Source organism: Canis lupus, chromosome 17, assembly GCF_003254725.2.
Source record: "Canis lupus dingo isolate Sandy chromosome 17, ASM325472v2, whole genome shotgun sequence".
Classification (NCBI taxonomy): domain Eukaryota; kingdom Metazoa; phylum Chordata; class Mammalia; order Carnivora; family Canidae; genus Canis; species Canis lupus.
The window spans coordinates 31,761,555-31,780,878 of record NC_064259.1 but is presented as its reverse complement, the minus strand read 5'-3'; the positions used below and the strand labels follow the sequence as shown (position 1 = coordinate 31,780,878).

Genomic DNA, 19,324 nt, shown 5'->3' with positions numbered 1-19,324 from the left:
GCCTAACAGGAGAAGGACAGTACAGAAGAAGCAGCTCACCTACAGAAAATAGAGAAAAGGTCACCCTTGCTATGATATCTTTGGCCTGAAGAAAATTTTGTTTCCCTGGAAATATGTGTAGCCTGTGATGGTCCTGTGTGACCTCAAGTCTTGTTTGAAGTTGGAATTAAGATTGGTTTTAGGAAGTCTTTTCTAACCCACAGTGCTGAAAAGTCTGATCCAGTGATGATAATTCAGAATCTCTGGGAAGAAAAAACTCAAGATCTCTTCAGAACATGATTCTCCATATTCCCTGTATTCTGAGTTATCCTCAGACTCTTTCAGTGGAATGTACTAAAAATTTACTTTTTCTCTGCTCAAGAAAAATTATTATGGAACATCTTTCCATATATGACAAATAGGGCCTTAGATTTTTTTTATTAAAATATAGATTATTAGAAAAATAAAATTTAAAAATAAAACATAGTTTCAAAATGGAAGTTTTCAAATTGTCAGTGCATTTTGTAATGCATTTCCTGTTCTGTTCTAACATCTATTTGTTCTTTCAGATCTTCATACATCTAAATGATGTTTACTCTGTGGTGGGAATCCCTGTGTTCAGGTAGATCTTATTCTCTAAGCTTCAGATTTGTCCCGTAGAGTTTGTAAAAGTAAGAATTTATCCTCTTATTTATCATATGAAATGTCAGTATACCAGAGGGGGCTAAAAGCAAAGCATTTGGGTTCTTTACTTGAGCCAGTGAAGTGTTTTCTTGGTGCTTAATGCATATGATTTAATCTGGCCAGTTAGAGCTATAAAAGATTTGATTATAATCATTCACTGATTACATGATTCATCCTGAAAATTATATCTAATTATTTCTATTATTAAATGATTTTCACATGCCCTTAGTCTGTTGGCATCTGGAGTTTTTATTAAAATAGAAACATAGTTCTTAAAATTCACATTTGAACATTCTATAGTCATTATTCTTTTATTGTGGGAGAGTATTTCCAGTATTTAAAATCTACTTCAGGTATTTCTCTAATCTTGCAGGGTACTATATGATAACAAATGCAAATGACTCATTTCCTTATTCCAAAATATTTGTTGGACACATCATGTAACAGGTACTTTTCTAGATGCTTTGGGAAGAAAGAGCTAGCTGGATGAAAATAGTGATTTCTAGCTCCTTGGAAGCATTTAAATATTGTTGGTATCTTCAAAACATTTTATATGTACATCCTTGTTTACATACTATAATGTGATTTAGATATCCTTTTTCTAGATTCTAAGAATGGAATATTTTTAAAGATTATAAAAATTCAATAGGAATACCCCATTTGCTCTGAGCTCACATCTAGGCATCTATAAGCCAGAACGTAAAAAAAGGAATGGTTAGGGTGATTGTAATAGCTTTTCTCAAGCTTGCTTGTTCATAGCATTAGAAAGATAGAAATAATATTTTGAAAACTTCCATCAAATCTGGAAACACTGATGGTAGCAGTGATGAGGTAGAGGATGAAGTATGAAGTAATACATAATGGAGGCCAGTGAACTCATTTGAGAGATGTCTACTTCAGCTCTTCATTCCATAAATTATTTTAGACAATGCAATGTCATGCTTCATTTCATCTTTTAGAAAGACGCAAATGAGCAAAGAGCAAATTTACAAAAGCAATCTTTTTCTAGAAAACAGATTTCAAGGGTTAGCATCCATTCAGCCCTACTTCCCATACTACATCTGTATCAGAGAACAATATGTTCCTCTTGACTCCAGATCAGCAAGAAAAGTTCCCGTGTATTCCATATCAGAAAGCAGAAAAATATATTAACGTTTGAGAGAGATTTCCCTATGTGTTTAGATTTGTATAAGTCAAACACTTCTTAAGAGTTTAAATTTCAGTTGTCTAACAAGTTTACCTTTTTTTTTTTTTTAAGATTTTATTTATTTATTTGAGAGAGCGCATATAAGCCAGTGGAGGGGTAGAGGGAGAGGGAGAAAGAGGTTCCCTGCTGAGCAACGAGTCCAGTGACACAGTGCTCTATCCCAGGGTTCTCAGACCATGACCTGAGTGGAAGGCAGATGCTTAACTGACTGAGCCACCCAGGCACCCCACAAATTTACCTCTCTGAAGTGTCACACTGGCTGGTTAGACAAGGTGCCAATTAGAGAAGGTATTTTTTAATAAGGCTAAACTATTCTGTAATTGAGGGGATTCTTAGATGAATATGTTGATATGGACAGGTGAATCATTTTTATTTATATCATGATCTTCTTTAGACTATCCAGTAATACTGGGTGTTACTTTGTTACTTTTCTTTGTAGGGTTCCTTTAGCTAGCAGAGCTTACATCAAGACAGCAGGCCTGAGGTCTACCATTGCATGGGCAATGGCCTCTCTCGCTGAAATTAAGGTAAGGAAAATGTTTGCATTCTTATTAATAACAAGGTACTTTGTATAATAATCGACTGATTGATGGTTGCTAGCTTTCTTTTCCTTTCTTTTAATTTCTCTTTTTTTCTATCTTTTTCTTTCTGTTGCCATTATATTTATGAACTGCTACAGCGATATGCTTTTATATATGTTGAACTTCTGAGAGTATTTTGACTATGAAAAAGCTGAGTTCAAAGATAGCTACATTTTATTATTTCTAATCTTTTATGTCACCTATAAAACCTCTATTTCTTAAATTTTAAGTTTTTCTCTGTGACCAAGATCTGGATCAATGTTTATAAGTGTTCTGTGGACATAAGAAAATAATTTTTTTTAGTCAAGAAATGTCTGCTATATTATTATTTTCCTAACTGTACAATTCTGAAAGAGGTATTTCAAAATCTCATTATGTTACTGTATTTATATTTTTAACTTTTTGCACTTCTGCTGGTTGTTGCCTTAGTCTGCTGCTGTCTAGTTTGGTATATGCGCATTTAATGACTTATTGCTTCATCGGGAATTGTGCCTTTTTATTGTAACATAAAGTTCTCTTTATCTTGATTAGTGAGTTTAAACTTAAATTTCATGTCTTACTAATATTTTTACTCCTTTTTTTTCCTTGCATTTGCTGCATTTCTTTGCCACTGCTTTATTTTCAACTGTGCTTTCAGTAATTTTTTTTTTATAAACACACAGCTGTTTTAACCACTCCGATGGTCTCTGTCTGCCAGTGAGAGAATTTAGTATTATGACAGACATACTTGATTATATTCCTTCTATTTACTGTTTATTACTTCTTATATTGTTTCTTAGTTTTATTTTTGCCAGTTTGATCAAGTTACTTGATAATCATTTCATTACTGTCCTTGAGGTTGGAGATTATACTTTATTGTTGTATTCTACTAATGGTTGCTGTTCCCACCTCTCTTGATTAAGCACGTGGGACTCTGCTCTTTCTTTCTTTCTTTCTTTCTTTCTTTCTTTCTTTCTTTCTTTCTTTCTTTCTTTACTTATTTATTTATTTATTTATTATTTTATGGTAGTCACAGAGAGAGAGAGAGAGGCAGAGACATAGGCAGAGGGAGAAGCAAGCTCCATGCACCGGGAGCCCAATGTGGGACTCGATCCCGGGTCTCCAGGATCGCGCCCTGGCCAAAGGCAGGCGCCAAACCGCTGCGCCACCCAGGGATCCCTCTACTGTTTCTTTAAAACAAGATATCAGCTGTTTACTTTGTCAAGACACTGTTTTCACCACCAAGACACTCTAAACTTACCCTCTTCCTTATCATGAGACCTCTAGAGGGCTTTTCTTCTCTTCTCCTAACCCACCTTGACTCCTCACTGTAATGAGACCTTTGAAACATTTTTATACCCCTCCACTCCCAACCCCCAACAACTAGATTGAACAAAATTATTTACCATGTGTCAAAACTTCCCCGAGATATGCACCTTCTGATGCAAAAGTTCTTATTTAGCACTTATATTTAACAGCCCATCCTTAACCACGAAGGTGTAATTATGTATACACACACACACTTTTCTGTATATTACACACAGGCATACCACAAGGTATGTCACTCTTCCCCACTGTTCTTCACTTTGTCTTTCCCTATTTGAGGTCTCTGCTCTGGTTTCTTTGTTGGCTGGTTAAAGTCTTATCTAAGGTAATTTCCTCAAGTGTGGTATCCAAATAATGCATTGTCTGAAATTCCTGTATATCCTCAAATTTGTTTTTCATCCTGGGATAAATACCCATCTTGGCTGGATGTAAGAATCTTGAGTGGCAGTCCCTTTCCCTCAAGGTCTGTAGATGCTGTCTCATTGCCATTTACTTTCCTGTGTTCTAGATGAACAGTACATGCCAGTGTGATTTTCCTTTTCCTTTATAGTTGCCTGGTCTTTCTGCTTGGATGCGTGTAAGACTTTTCTCTTTAATTCTCTACAGTTCAGGAGTTGGGGTAACTACGTGGATGGGCATTAGGGAGGGCACTTGTGATGAGTGCTGGGTGTTATATACAAATGATGAATCACTAAATTCTACTCCTGAAAACAATACTACACTATATATTAACTAACTTGAATTTAAATAAAGCCTTGAAAGAAAAAAAATCCTCTGAAGTTCAGAAATATTAGTAGAATATACTTACATATGTGTGTTTTTTATTCAACCCAGAACTTGGTGTATCTGACTGCCTGAGTTCTAATTCTGGCTCCACCACTTACTTGCTGGGAAACTTTGGGCAAGATATTTAACATCTCTGTGCCTCATTTTCTCATTTGCAAGATGAAAATAATAATCTCCTGGGGGAGAGGCACCTGATGGCTCAGTCCATTGTCAGCTTCTTGATTTTAGCTCAAGTCATGATCTCAAGGTTGTGAGATCAAGCCTTGTGATGCACCGCCCTGCTCAGTAGTGAGTCTGCTTTTCAGATTCTCTCCCTCTACCTCCCTCTGCTCCTCCCCCAGCTCCCACATATGCACTCTCTCTCTAAAATAAATAAATCTGTAGAAAAAAAAAAAAAAGCTCCTGGGTCATGTGAGGATTAAGTGAAGTAGCATTACGTGATTAGAACAGTGCGTGTTATATAGAAAGTGTTTAAGTATTAGCTGCTGCAATGGCAATAATAATTATAGTTATAATAATTATTTGGAATACATAATAATTATAAAAGTTACTGTTATTTCTCTGGCTCAGGCACTCTATCTTTCACTATTTATGTAATTGTTACTGACTCAACTGTCTTGCTTTAGTGACTTTTACTATAAACTACTTTGTTTTTCTGCTTCTGAGATCATAAACAAGTTAGGCTTCCTGGAACTATCCTCCAAGTTGCTTGTCCTTTCTCACATGGTTTCTATCTCTTTATATTTTGGATCTGCATTTTGAGTTATTCTTGAACATTATTTTCCAAGCTATAACAAGAGTCATAGAGATATGTTCTACTTTATTCATTGGAATTTTTAGCTTAAAAATCATGGTTTTTTAGCTTTGAAAAGTTTTGTGCATGTGCACATACATTTGAATACCTCTAGAAGCTCTTAATTTTTTTGTTCAAATACTTATCTATCTTCTCCAGGAGTTCTGTTTCACTAGATGTATGTTCTGATTGTTCTGCCTATTTATTCTCTTGCTACTCATGGACCCCTGCCCTTTAGATGTGCTGTTATTTTCTCTTTGGCTCACTGGGACTCAACTTGTGGTTATTAAAATATTTTAAATGGCTAAAATCCTATTAATAGTAGAAGGCCAATGGATCTCTGGTGCCACTGGGCTTGACAGTATAAAGAGAATCTGTCAGCCAGGCTGAAAACTTTTCTATTTCTAGGTGAAAACTTTTCTATTTATTGGTCTCCCTACAGATCTATAGATCTCTGAAGACCAGGTTCTCCCCATTCCAATGATTCTCCCTTCTGGGCTTCAGTGCTAGTCTCTAATCCCCCACCCAGCCATGGCTGAGAGGCCTCATACCAGTTCCTTCTGGGTCCCAAATGAAGCCCAGGGCTTTCTCTTAGCACTAGTTGCCTGTATGTCTGAGCATCACCTGGGCTTAGGGGAAATAAATGCTTGGAGTTGAGAGAAAAGGAAAAAGCTACTTTAAGATTATCATGTTCCCAGAATCCATGTTTTCCTTTTTTATTTGATTTTAATCTTTAGTTCCAAATTTCTTTTAGTCTAGGGAGAGAGAGTTATGGTTACCAAACTGCCAGTGATCTCACCACAGTTTATATAACTATATAACTATATATACACACACACATATATATGTATTATATAAATATAAATTTATATAACCACCCTATACAAGTTTGAAATGTTACCTTCATCTTGACATAAACATCCATTTGTCAAAAAAGTAGAAAGTAAGTTAAAATATCCAAAGTAATGTTTGATAAAATTTTCCCTTATTGTGAGTTTGCCTTGTTAGAACCTAGAGTAAGGATTGTTTCTCTAAATGTGACCACCAGCATAGGAAGTCTGTTAAAGCATGAAAGAAGTAGCACAGCACAGTAGTTTTGAAGGAGTTTAGTATTTGTTATAGGATTTCTTTTCCTTTAGTATCCGTGGTTCTTGTTCATTCCACTTTGAAGAATGAAGAGGTAGACCAGATGAAGAGTGGTGGGCAGCAAAGCAAAGTTTATTGAGTGAGTGATAATAAAGCAAAGTTTATTGAGAGTACAAAGCTCCCAAAGAGGGAAAGGACCCAAGAGAGTTTTTGTGAGGTTTTTTAATCCGATTAACCCTCCGTGCTCTTGTCACCCAATCAGGTTTTTGTCATGTACCTATCACTTGGGAAAGAGTGGAGGGCCCCTTCCAGGGTGTTGTAAAATCCTTTTAAGGGTGGTTTCCTCTTAGGGCGGGCCACCCCCCTTGTCCCTGCCTGCCTTTCGTCCTCATATTCTTCATTATAATGACCCACAGTGTAAATTATCCCAGTATCCAACCTTGGGTATGTCAGTGCCACTAACAATGAAATCTAAACATAAGGATATTAGATATTTTTCACATTTACCACAAACTGTTCTCCTTCCTAAATATCCTAACAAGGAAAATCAAGTTCTGCAAGTCTTAGTTATTAATATAGGCATGAAAATACTTGTCTACTTCTACCTGTGTACCCAAATGTCATAGCTAGAGAAAGTCCTGTGTAACATAAAGATACTAAATATATTTAAGGTCAGATCACATCATGGAGCATGGACCAAGTTGAGAGGAGGAAGAGCACAGTATTAAGCTACATATTAAGATCTTAATAAAAATTAGTTCTCAGACCATTGTTATTTTTAACTAAATTGTCATTTAGATCATTATTCTTTTTACTTAACCATCCCTTCACGGGGCATCCATCAGCTACTCTCCTTAGAATTACTGCTCAGGGGAAAATCAATCTCTCTCTCTCTCTCTCTCTTTCTTTCTCTCTCTCTCTCTCTCTCTCTCTCCTGAAGGACATTATGTTTCTTTCCATTAAGTGCCCTCTGGCTCTGACTGAAACCAGGCTCTCCACTGAGCACTCTGCTTCCTCTGTAGACATTTCAAGGGACCATGGGGCTAGAGGTGGTAGGTGTCCTGCTTGCTCCTCATTGTTCCTTTTACCCAGAACCTCTCTGTGTATTTGAAGAACATGCCTTGAAACTATCCAGTCACATGCAGACCTCTCTTCCTGTCATTTCTACAAGAGTGTAGGACACTATTGCTGTCCTAGTTCTTTAGGATCTCAATGTCCACTCTGTAACCTGATCCCTTAGTGTCTTGGCTTCCCTACCTCTAATAATCTACCTTAGTTGTATCTTAGACCCTGAGGGATATACCTTCCAAAAATATCAATTTCAAGAATCCTGTTCTCAGCCTCTTTCTCCTTCCTGTTCAATTCCTCTAGCACCTTACCACACAGTTCCTTAACCCCTGGGGCCTCTAGTCTTTTGACCTTACTTACCATTGTCCATTATTCATCACCCATCTTCACCCCTCATTCACAGCTTGGATTCTATGTTCTACCATTATAGTCATTTCCTTACCCACACTTTTCACTCTCTTGCTTCTTATTTGACTTAAATATTGGAATCAGAAAAAAACTTCAACATGTTCTCCTCACCAAATCTACCAACATATTGGAATCTGTGCCCACATACTTTGCCTTACCATCATCACAATAAGTGAACTGTCCTTATTTCACTCCAGTACTTGCTGACTGGATTCTATTACCTCATGCCTACTTCAGGACTTTTCTCTCTACTGCACATTCCCAGCAGCATGTACCCTTGATTTAATATCTTGAAACTTTAAAAAAAATAACCCTTTCCTGAACCCACATGCTCCTTCTCTGCTTCCCTTTACAGAAAGACTCTTAAAAATAGTTGTCCATATTTGGCGTCAGTACTTCCTATCTTCTCCTTCTCTCTTGTGCCCACTTCCAGCAGGCTGTCATCACTAGCACTCCACTGACACTGCTCATCTTACTTACCTCTTAGCACTTTGATACTGTCATCACTCTTCTTCTTGAAACGTTTTTTTCCACTGTTTTTTGGAACACCACTCTAGTTCTCCTCCTACATCAGTATGTGCTGCTGTCAGTATGCATTGCTGAATCTTCATCTACCAACGTCTATACTTAGGAGATCACCAGGGTCCAACCCATAGACTTTTCTTTTTTAACTTCTCTCACTTTCTAGATGACTCATCTAGTTCTGATGCTTTAAATATCATTTATGACTAACACTTAGTGTTCCCAACTTTATATCTGTAGCCTGAACCTCTCCCCTGAACTCTAGACCCATATGTTCAACAAATCACTTGACGTCTATACTTCATCTAAGAGGTAGCTCAAAATTAACATGTCCAGAACTATACTCTTTGTCTCCTTCAAAGCTGCTTCTTCCCATCTCTTCCCATCTCAGTAACAGGGAGCTCTGCCAGTTGCTCAGGTCACAAAGTCGTTTCCTATCACTGCCATTTTTAACATTCCACTTCTCATCACTTTTACCAATACCACTCTTAATACAAGTCACCATCATTTCTTGTTTGTATCCCCTAACTAGCCTCTCTGTTAACACTCCTACCCTTCTCTGATCCATTCTCTGCAGAGCAGCCAGAGTGATCCCACTGAAGTGTAATATGTTATTCCTCTGCTTAGAACCCCCCAGTAGTTTCCTATTCTTCCTAATAGAACCAGAATCCTTGCAGTACCTACAAGATGTGACATGATGTGACCCCTCCATAATGGGAATAGTTTTTTCTCCAAATTTCCTCTTTTCCCAGGCACAGGTAGGATTACACTTTCCTGACCCCTTCAATTTATGGGTGTCATGTGACTAACATACTTTAGCCAGTTAAATGTCAGTGGAAGTAATGTGTCTCACTTCTGGATGGCATCTTTAAGAGCTAGTATATAATTTGTCATGCTTTTTTCCCCTGTGCCACAGTAATGGCAATGCTCTGGATGGTGACCACTTCATGAGTTTGGCTTCCAGAGTAAGAAGCAGAAGCACCAGATGCCCATCTGTGAGGAATGTAGCATGAGCTGTGTATTTTTCAACCTTTAAAATTTAGGGATTGTTATTACATGCAGCATAATCTAGTGCATCTTGACCGACTCACCTAGCTACCTCTAATGTGGACACCACATTTTCTCTCTCACTCACTGCAATTTAGCCACACCAGAAACCTTCCTAATGTTCATACACCTGCCTTATGGCTTTAGCCACCTGAAATTCCTAATAAAGTGCAAAAAGCAATCATTACTCTTGAAATGTTGATTCCTTGAGTTTTAGATTTCTTTTATAATACATATTTATGATAGGCTGTATAACACCAAATCAATATTTCTGTCTGTAGGCTGGTGCATTTGTTTTAGATCCAATGTGTGGACTTGGAACAATACTTTTGGAAGCTGCTAAAGAATGGCCAGTAAGTTCTACGGTTTGACGAACCAAGCAATATATTTACTTTAATCATTAGATGTATATTCAATTCCCAGTTATTTACAAGTAGATTGTCTTTTTAGGACTATTAGCTTTGATTATATATGAGTTGCTATTTATTGTTGTCAAAATAGATTATGAAGGGTTAATTAAATTGCTGTGTTTCTTAAAATAATATGACAAATTTAGAAAAATGTAAACAATTTCAGTGATTAGTCATGACAGATTATGCTAATTCACAAATTCTTTGGACATTTGTTATTGTAAAACATAGTTTGTAAAAATTAACAATTCTAATTTTTTGCCATTGAATATCATTTTTAAAACATACTATAAATTTGTTTTAAAGTGAATTAACAAATCTATTAAATTCATTTTCATTATTTGAGAAGAAGCAAGTAGGTTTTCTTAACTACATAAAATGGCAATAGTTTTATTTACACTTAAAATATGAATTTCTTTCCTCATAGGATGTATATTATGTAGGTGCTGATGCCAGTGACTCCCAGTTATTAGGTGCATGTGACAATCTGAAAGCTGCAGGCCTAAAGGATAAAATTGAGTTACTAAAAGTCTCTGTTATAGGTAAGATACTAAAAATGCGAACCTTTGGGAAAATGAACATATGTAAATATATTTAGAATCATAATAGTAAACAAAATTCACTTTCCATACATATATAAAGGTTGAATATTTTATACCTTATATCTGTGGGCCTAATCCTTAATTATAACTTATTTTTCAAAAGATTCATTATTAATAACAACCTTTATTTGGTCTCCCTAAGCATTTAAGTGAAAGTACCTTTTTGAGATGAGTTTGTTGTCTCTGAACCATTTCTCACATCATAACCAGGGACCACTTAATACAGGCATAAAATAAAGAAGACAGTACAATATAAATAACAAAACTCTGGATTTCTTCCAGATAAACTGAAATGTGAATTATCTTACCTTTCCCCTGCCTCACATTGAACAGTGTTCCTGTGATACATAGGAATAAGGTAACCAACCAGACCTGTTTGTTAAACAAGCACTTCCAATGCTAAAACTGGAAAGCCTGGGGAGAACCAGAACAGTTGGTCCCCCAGTGAGGTAGAGGAAAACCGTTACTCCCTTTTTACTGATGGGGGATCAGCAGTGACAGACATGACAAGAAATCAACTGTGCCCTCTCCAATCAAAATCATATTTCCCTAAGACTCATAGTATTTAGACTGTTTTAGACAAGTCTCACATTCTTTATTTCTTTCCTTTTTCCGTAGTACATCTTTCTCCCTTAAAAACGAGCACATTCAATTGCCAGCTAAGAAAATGGTATTCTCTTGACACAGGGTGAATAGTCAGTAGTTGGTCCCAGTGTTTAACCTTTAATCTGTAGGAACAAAATATTGTTTCAAAAACTTTTATTGTAGAGGAAAAGTAGTAGAATATCAAGAAAATATTAGGATAACTTATGCATAAAAACATAATAAAGCAGCCTGAAAGAAGACGTTGTATTGTTGAATCTCATAGTTGTTTGCTGCCAACAACTATTTTTTCAACCTTTCTGTCAAAGCTTTTAATTGGACTTTATGCATAAGACAAATTTCTAGAGGAAACCGATGAATGATGAGGCTGAAATCAGCTTTCATGAATTCTAATTTCTTTCAGAAAGCTGTTTTGGGGGTACTTTCAAGAAGACTGGGATGGTTTCATCAATTGTTGCAGAGTAATGGATTTTCAAACCCTTTATAATCTCCAGAGTGCCTCAGAGGTGTCAGGAAGGAAGTACCGAGCTGTCCGGCCTCTGCCGCTCTTCCAACTACATTTTTATCTTTCTTCAGGTGGGGGACATCTTCCAAAGATTTTACTTTAAAAATAAGCAAGGGGCTCAATTGTTGTTTTTTCTTTCTTAAGTGTTGAAAACAAAAGGTTCTCTATGGCTCCAAGTGGCCAAAGAAAGGAAGGATCATTCTAACTGCCATGTTAAGAATAGACTATAGCAGGGAGGATGGAGACAGGACACAAAGAAACCAGTTACAGGCTATTGCAATAATCCAGTATGAAATGAGGTGACTTGGGCCAAAGTGCTATTCATGGAGGTGTTGAGGAGAGGTCTGATGCATACTTTTTGAAGGTAGAACGAGCAGGATCTGTTGTTGGATTGAATGTGGCATGTGAGGAAGAGAGCAAGAATGACTCAGCTTCCTGGCTTGAGCAGCTGGAAGTGGGGTTGCCATCACTAAGTTGGGGAGAACTGCTGGGGAGCAAGTTGGAGTTTTGGAGCCTGTCAAGTTCCATGTGATCATTAGGCACCAGTGAGGAAGATGGTAAGTTAGTAGCCCCATGCCCAAATCTGGAGTTTAGGGGAGAGGTGAGGCATCATCAGTATAGGTGACATTTAAATCCAGATCACCTAGGGAATGAGTATAGATAGAGAAGGGAGAGAGGCGTGGGGGTGAACAGAGTACTCAAGAATAGAAGCTAGGTTACCCCAGGCCAGCAGCAGCCATCAGGACATGTTTCACTAAACTGTTGTTGAGGCTCATAGCATCATCTTATTGCAGTCTTTAAAACTATCAATTTGGGTAACCCTGGTGGCACAGTGGTTTAGCACCGCCTGCAGCCCAGGGTGTGATCCTGGAGACCCCGGATCGAGTCCCACATCCGGGCTCCCTGCATGGAGCCTGCTTCTCCCTCTGCCTGTGTCTTTGCCTCTCTCGCTCTCTCTGAATGAATAAATAAATCTTTCAAAAAATAAATAAATAAATAAAAATAAAACTATAAATTTGATACATTTTTCAGGGATCCCTGGGTGGCGCAGCGGTTTGGCGCCTGCCTTTGGCCCAGGGCGCGATCCTGGGGACCCGGGATCGAGTCCCGCGTCGGGCTCCCGGTGCATGGAGCCTGCTTCTCCCTCTGCCTGTGTCTCTGCGCCTCTCTCTCTCTCTGTGGCTATCATAAATAAATAAAAAATTAAAAAAAAAATATTGATACATTTTTCAAACTTACTTTTCTTAGTTACAATTGAGATAAAATATATTTCACTATGTTATTTGTAGATTTTTCTTTCGTGAATTGTTTTCAGGGTAACTTTCTGGAGGAAACAATAAACCATCTATTTTAAATTTCTTCATCATCCTAACATTTTAAAAATTTCAGTCTAGATGGAACCATTTAGACTTTGTGTACATGGGGCCCCATCTTAACTATTTAATAATTAGCCCTTCATTATACTTCTCTACTTTAGAGGTGGACATTGTAGCTAGGTCCAGGTGTTTATTTTCTTCACTAATTTGGTTTCACCTTTAAAAGCTTTAATCATAAACACAATTTAGAATGTTGAGACCCATGAATCAGTCTCTTATTCAACATTGACAGATGTAGAGATCCCACCCCTTTTTTACTATAGTAAGAGCACACAGACTTCAGAGTCAAACAGACCTAGTATAAATCCTGGCTCCATCATTGTTTGTCCAGTGTATGGCCTTCACCAAAATCCTGGACCTCTGTATTTCATCATCTAGAGTATGAAAATAATCGCTACTTCATAGAGCCTGTGATAGGGATTTATCACATACACACATTGAGTCTATTGCCTAACACACAGCATAATTAAAGACCTCTGTAAACATGGGTATGTCTAGGAAGTTAGTAATACTCTCATCATTGTTTGTTTCTACAGAATCACTATCTTTGTTCTCTTTGTGTACTTTAATGACTATTTTTCTACTTTTTTAGTGAAGTTTACTTTGTAACTTTCTACTGATATAAAAGGAGATGATCCTTTAATATGCAGAAATTACATGTGTTTATTCCTAAGTTTTAATTATCATGAAATTTTGGAACCAAATGAATGTTATGTTACAGGCTATCTTAGGAACTAATTAGTCATTGGTTAGGCTTTGTTTTTTGTTAATCTACAGGTATATGTACATTCCTAGGATAAGATAGCTGTAATACATGCAGGTTTCAGCAAAAGAAACACATGTATAAGTTAATTAAAATGAGAGAATTGTTGACAGGTGAAAAAGAATGTTTTCATTCCTTCCAACTAGACATTATATAGTCTGCCACACATCACTTTGGTGAGAGTTTATAACAAGCTTATTGCTTGTGCTTTGTTCTCAGATGTCCTTCATTTCAACTCTTGTAGGAGTAAGGCATGCTTTTTGCAATACACGCATCAGCTGCCCATAATATGGTGGTTGCATTTTCTTTCAGAACACTGTAAGTTTTCCTCCAATACCTATCCTGCTCTTGTTGGCCTGGTGTTCCAGCCACATGTCTTGTGGCCCATGCCATATTATGTAAGATTCATGAAGCTGCTGGGCTGCCCATTTGGGGAATCAGAAGGAAAAGTGGGAAGTGATGGGTTAGTTATACATGGAGTATGTGGAAATAGGGAATAAGAAGCTTACCACAGACAGTTGAGTGTTTTTTGGTTCAGTGGCTTTACAGTTTATTGTATGGTATCAATCCTTATTATTTGATAACACTTATATTGTATAACAAACTCAGTAGTAATAAGTTTTTAAAAGCACATGTTTAATGAGAAAGTTAACACAGTTTCCATTTCTAAAGAAAGCTGATGAACACATACTAAGCGAAATGTTTATTGACATTTATCATCACTGTGAGGACCATGATGATCCCACTTATCAAATGAAACAGATCTGTTTATAGGAGCATCTAGTATTTACTCCAAAACATAGTTATTTTAAGGAGACTGAGCCCAAAGACAGCTATTTATCAAATGCAGCTAAAGAAAATGCATTTAACTATCACTCGGTGAAGCATGACTTTTCATTTAGATCAAATAATTATTCTAAATTAATTCTGCTCATTTTCAATACCAAGTTTTCTTATGTACATAAACAAAATGGAGCCATAGCTATTAATATGTTGATTCCATTGGTAGAAGACCTTTACAGAGTTAAATGTTGCCAGTTTTGTTTCAGTATTATCAAATGTTTCAAAAAGAAAACCCATTAAATCTGTTCCAATAATGCTTTAGCTTTTCTTTTTCTCAGTTCTTGGAAATTTAGGAAGTTTTTTCTGTCAAAGATGATGTCTTTCATAATTGTAGTGCTATAGTAAATTCCGCTCAGAACTGCACGTGTGTCTGTTTATGCAGTATTTAGTGGTAACTAATATTCTACTAAAGAAATCTGTGAAGCAGAAATGTACTTGGAATTTGGTATGCTACCCACAGAATTCATAATTACCTTCAAACAAGCACTGATGATAAATGAAATAGAAACTTAGGTTATCAAAATAATAAACTTTTCAAAAACCATTTTTTAAATATACAGGGGATAACTAACCTGCAAATTATTTGTAATGAAGATGGTTGCAAAAGAAAAAAAAAATTTGAACATAACAAAACACATTTTATTTCCTTGCCCATCATCAGCTAGGTTTAAAAATATTTAAGCCTTCAAGGAATTACTTTGTGGGTCAGCCGAAGTATTCTACAATGGTCCTATAAAGTTTTTTAAAATAAACCAGTAGTGGCGCCTGCCTTTGGCCCAGGGCGCGATCCTGGAGACCTGGGATCGAATCCCACATCGGGCTCCCGGTGCATGGAGCCTGCTTCTCCCTCTGCCTGTGTCTCTGCCTCTCTCTCTCTCACTGTGTGCCTATCATAAATAAATTAAAAAAGAAAATTAAACCAGTAGGCTCATTGTGGTTGCATTTTTTATAAAATTCATTGGAAATCTATAAAGAATTTTGCAAATGTAGTGCCCATAAACATAAGTTTTTGCAACTTTTGGAAAATAAAGCTGGCAACAGGAGGACATTAAAATCACTAAAAACACCAAGGAAGAAATGAACAAATTGAAACAGTGAGAGGTCAATCATGCACAAAATTTAATTTTGAAATGCTATGAATACACCTTGGATATCTTATAGGAAGAATCTTCTAATGGCTTTCTTTGATTGGATAAGCATATATTCTAGAATAGAATGGAATCAAATTGAGAAGGGTTTAGATTCTGCAGCCTCTACATTGGTAAACCAATTAAAAGAATAATAGAGACAATTTACTTGAGTTTTGTGTTGTGAAAATGTTTGTCAAAGGCTCTCTAAATGGAGAGATTGAACTGGGGGGCTGAAATATTAAACTTTCCCTATGAAAGAAACAGAATTAAGAGTATCCTTCACTTAGAATTTTCTCTGAGCTCTCCTGTTACTTTAGAAACTATGGCTCTGTTACCTTAGAACCTATAAAGAAAACACTTTCTCAAAAAATATTAGGGTCTACAGAGAGTTTATTAATCATAAAAGTGAAACTTTGAAGAATAGCAGGCAATTTTATAAAAAAAAATTTGAAATCCGTATTAAAAACAAATACTACATTCTTCAGAAAAATATCCATAATGACATGGGATTAGAGACTGATACATCCAAGAATCTAATCAGTATAAGATTACAGACCACAAAAAAAATCATTTTACTTGTTAATTTTGATGTTGATATCTTAAAAGTTTGTGGGTTTTCTTATTTCAGTGTGCCCAGATACTATTTTTTTGGTCTACTATAATAATAAACCAATTTGTCAGACAATAAATATTTCAAAAAATATGGAATTTTATTCCTAATCATCTTGTTCTTGAAAATGTTCCTGTTTGGACTATAAATTAAAAGGTCACCAGTTCCAGATGCCAAACTATACTTTGCATATTTAAAACTAATTATGAGCTTCTGGATGAAGATAACAGAGTGAAACTTTACTGAAGGATTTGTATCCTTCTGCAAGGAATAGTAAAAATAGAAGGAAAAAAATCAGCAGTAGCAACCAAAGAAAGGGCATAATCTCATACAATAAACCTCAAAATTTGGCCACAATGGAAAGAAACAGGAAGTTATAGAGCAGTATAAATAAGTAGAGTCCATAGAATAGTGGCTGTTTACAAGGTTACTGACGCCAAGTGTGACTCCAAAAATATACCCATCTAAGATGTCATTTTAGTACAAAGACATTTTCAAATATAAAAAAGTTCAGGCATGGTGCCTGGGTGGGCCCAGCTGGTTAAGAGTCCGGCTCTCAGTTTCAGCTCAAGTCATGATCTCAGGATGGTGAGATCAAATTCTACATGGGGCACCACACTTCAGCACAGTCTGTTTGAGATTCTCTTCCTCTCCCCCGCCCCCCACCCCTCATGAACGTGCTTTCTCACTCTCTCTAAAAATAAAAAAGTCTCAAAAAAAAAAAAAAGTTCAGGCAACATTTCACTAAAAAGCCCTTCAGGGGAAAATTTCTAATAAAATCCAAATATCTAAGAAAAAAATCAGCAAGAATAGAGAAAGCCAAGACAGTGATTGGTCATGAGGACTGAATCAACTTAAAAATACAACCGATTTTAAACAACTATGAGAGTTACAGACCAAGGACAGAATACAAATGTATAAACCTACACAGTAGAAAGAACATTGAACAGTAGGAAGTATGAGGAAAGAAACAGGAAGAGTATGTGCAGTTTTGTAGAAGACCTCAGTTTATTTAGTCATTTGTCTAAATATGCACAAAAAGATACCTTGAAGGCTCTTGAAACCTATTGGAGGAAAATATATCAGAGCCGTAATCCTGAGTTTTAAGTAGTTCTTACCCATTTTTCTCCTGGAAGGAGGGAGAAATAGAGCGGTCCTTTTGTTCAAGACTTATCAGTATGTTAAATTTTTTTAATGTTCTTGAATCATCCTGTAGAGTTGTAAAAAAGAGATGATTTTTACATATTTGTTTTGAGCTATGCTTCTATTTCAGAATTTTATCTCCTTAGTTACAGGCAAACTCTTTGTTCGCAGGCAGCTCAAAGCATTTAATAATTTAAAAGATTTTACAGTGTTGAAAATTATGGGTCAGGTGCTCATGATTTCAGGAATTTCCTCATCAGAAACTCTGGAGGTGGGGCCAACAGGCTGTGTTTTACCAGCCCTTCAGTCGATTCTGATACATACTACATAGTAGATTTGGGATGAAGGAGGCAAGGATTTGCATTTGTAGTTCCCAGGAGATACTGCTGCTGGTGGTAACTCCTGACGATGCTGCTCAGGAGATACTGCTGCTCTGAGAACCAGTGCTGGACGAAGAGTAGGAAAGAGGCCCGCCTGGAAGCAGTTGCCCTGCATGGCCTTTGAGGAGCCGGGATAAGGGAGCACTGTTCTGCAGAGCTACTTTGAAGGATTCTGGCCACTGGTCTCCACCTGGCTGTCATCTGCCCGTACACCCAGAGAGGACATTGTACAGAATAACCACAAGAAGAGCTGTTATTGAGTGCTCACTCTGTGCCAGGCACTGTTCTAAATGCTTTCTGTAAATGATCTCACTTGTAAACTTCTGAGGTAGGTACTCTTACCCTACGTTACGGACGAGGAAACTAACGTAATAGTTTCCCAGAGCCCCCGCCCTAGTTAGTAGCAGAGCCAAATACAAGCTGTCTGATACCAGGGCTTGCCTGCCCTCTCACATACATCAACAACGGCTTATTTTATGTTCTATTAGAAGATAGCATTGCTTACTTAGTTCCAGAACTTTTTGAAAAGATTATTTTGTTAACTTTGTTCCCTCAACTTCTAAAATTATTTTAAGCAGTTCAGCCAATTATATAATACAGAGTAGGAAAGTTGCAAACAAAAATAGAGACTGACAAAGAAAAAAAAATGTTACCAAACCTGAACAAATTGGGCAGCTAATATGTGTGTGTCTGTGAGAGAGAGAGAGAGAGAGTGCGCACAGAAGAAAGGCATGGGCTCAAACTCGAGAGTAAACTACTGTTGTGGTTTCTCATGTATAAAACATCCAATAACCATGATTGCCTTCACTGTACATTGCCTTGAGTAGTTCAGCAAAAAGTATAGAAACAGTATTTAAATGTACATGTCCTATATCAACACCGTTAAACTAAATGCATGAAATTAGAATATGATTTGGAGGTACCTGGGTAGCACAGTTGGTTGAATGAATAATCGACTCTTGGTTTTGGCTCAGATCATGATCTCAGGATCATGAGATCAAGCCCCACATCAGGCTTCATGCTCAGCAGAGTCTGCTTGAGATCCTGACTCCCTCTCCCACTGTGCCACGCCCTCTCTAAAATAAATAAATAAATCTTTACGAAAATATACTACTCAGAAAAATAATTCCTGCCTGACTTTAAAAGAATATTACCCTGAGACTTTTTCTAACAACTTATTCTTTCTTCTACTAATCTCAAGCAAGGGTTAGAACTAGGAGAGCTTATCAAGTGTTCATTAGACTTTCCCAGGTAATGGGACTTTTTGCTTTGGTTTTAAATTTCCAGCCAACAAAAATTTACGTACTATTCAAGTTAGTAAAGATTATTTTAATTTTAATATTTTTACAGAATTAGATGCTATTCAAAATGAAAGTTGAGATATCGACCTTATGAATATCTAATTTACTTGGTGGGTAGGAAATAAAATAAGTAGAAAATGAAAAGTATACTAAGAAAATGTTGAAGTTAAGATTATGTGTATTACCTTCTGA

General features: G+C 36.7%; 1 protein-coding gene across 9 annotated transcripts in view; it reads left to right on the top strand.

The window, feature by feature from the left end:
• Positions 1–19,324, top strand: part of THUMPD2 (THUMP domain containing 2) — a 37,405-nt gene that overhangs the window by 13,428 nt on the left and 4,653 nt on the right. For 3 of the 9 annotated variants that reach the window (XM_025454084.3, XM_049095710.1, XM_049095715.1), the window contains 4 exons: positions 549–601; positions 2,310–2,397; positions 9,748–9,819; positions 10,304–10,418. In XM_025454084.3, the coding sequence (XP_025309869.3) occupies positions 549–601; positions 2,310–2,397; positions 9,748–9,819; positions 10,304–10,418 (328 nt within the window). Of the gene's footprint in view, positions 1–548; positions 602–2,309; positions 2,398–9,747; positions 9,820–10,303; positions 10,419–10,760; positions 10,837–11,484; positions 12,791–19,324 lie in introns of those variants that run through there. The other 6 variants (XM_049095713.1, XR_007402997.1, XR_007402999.1 and 3 more) reach the window with 6 other exon arrangements.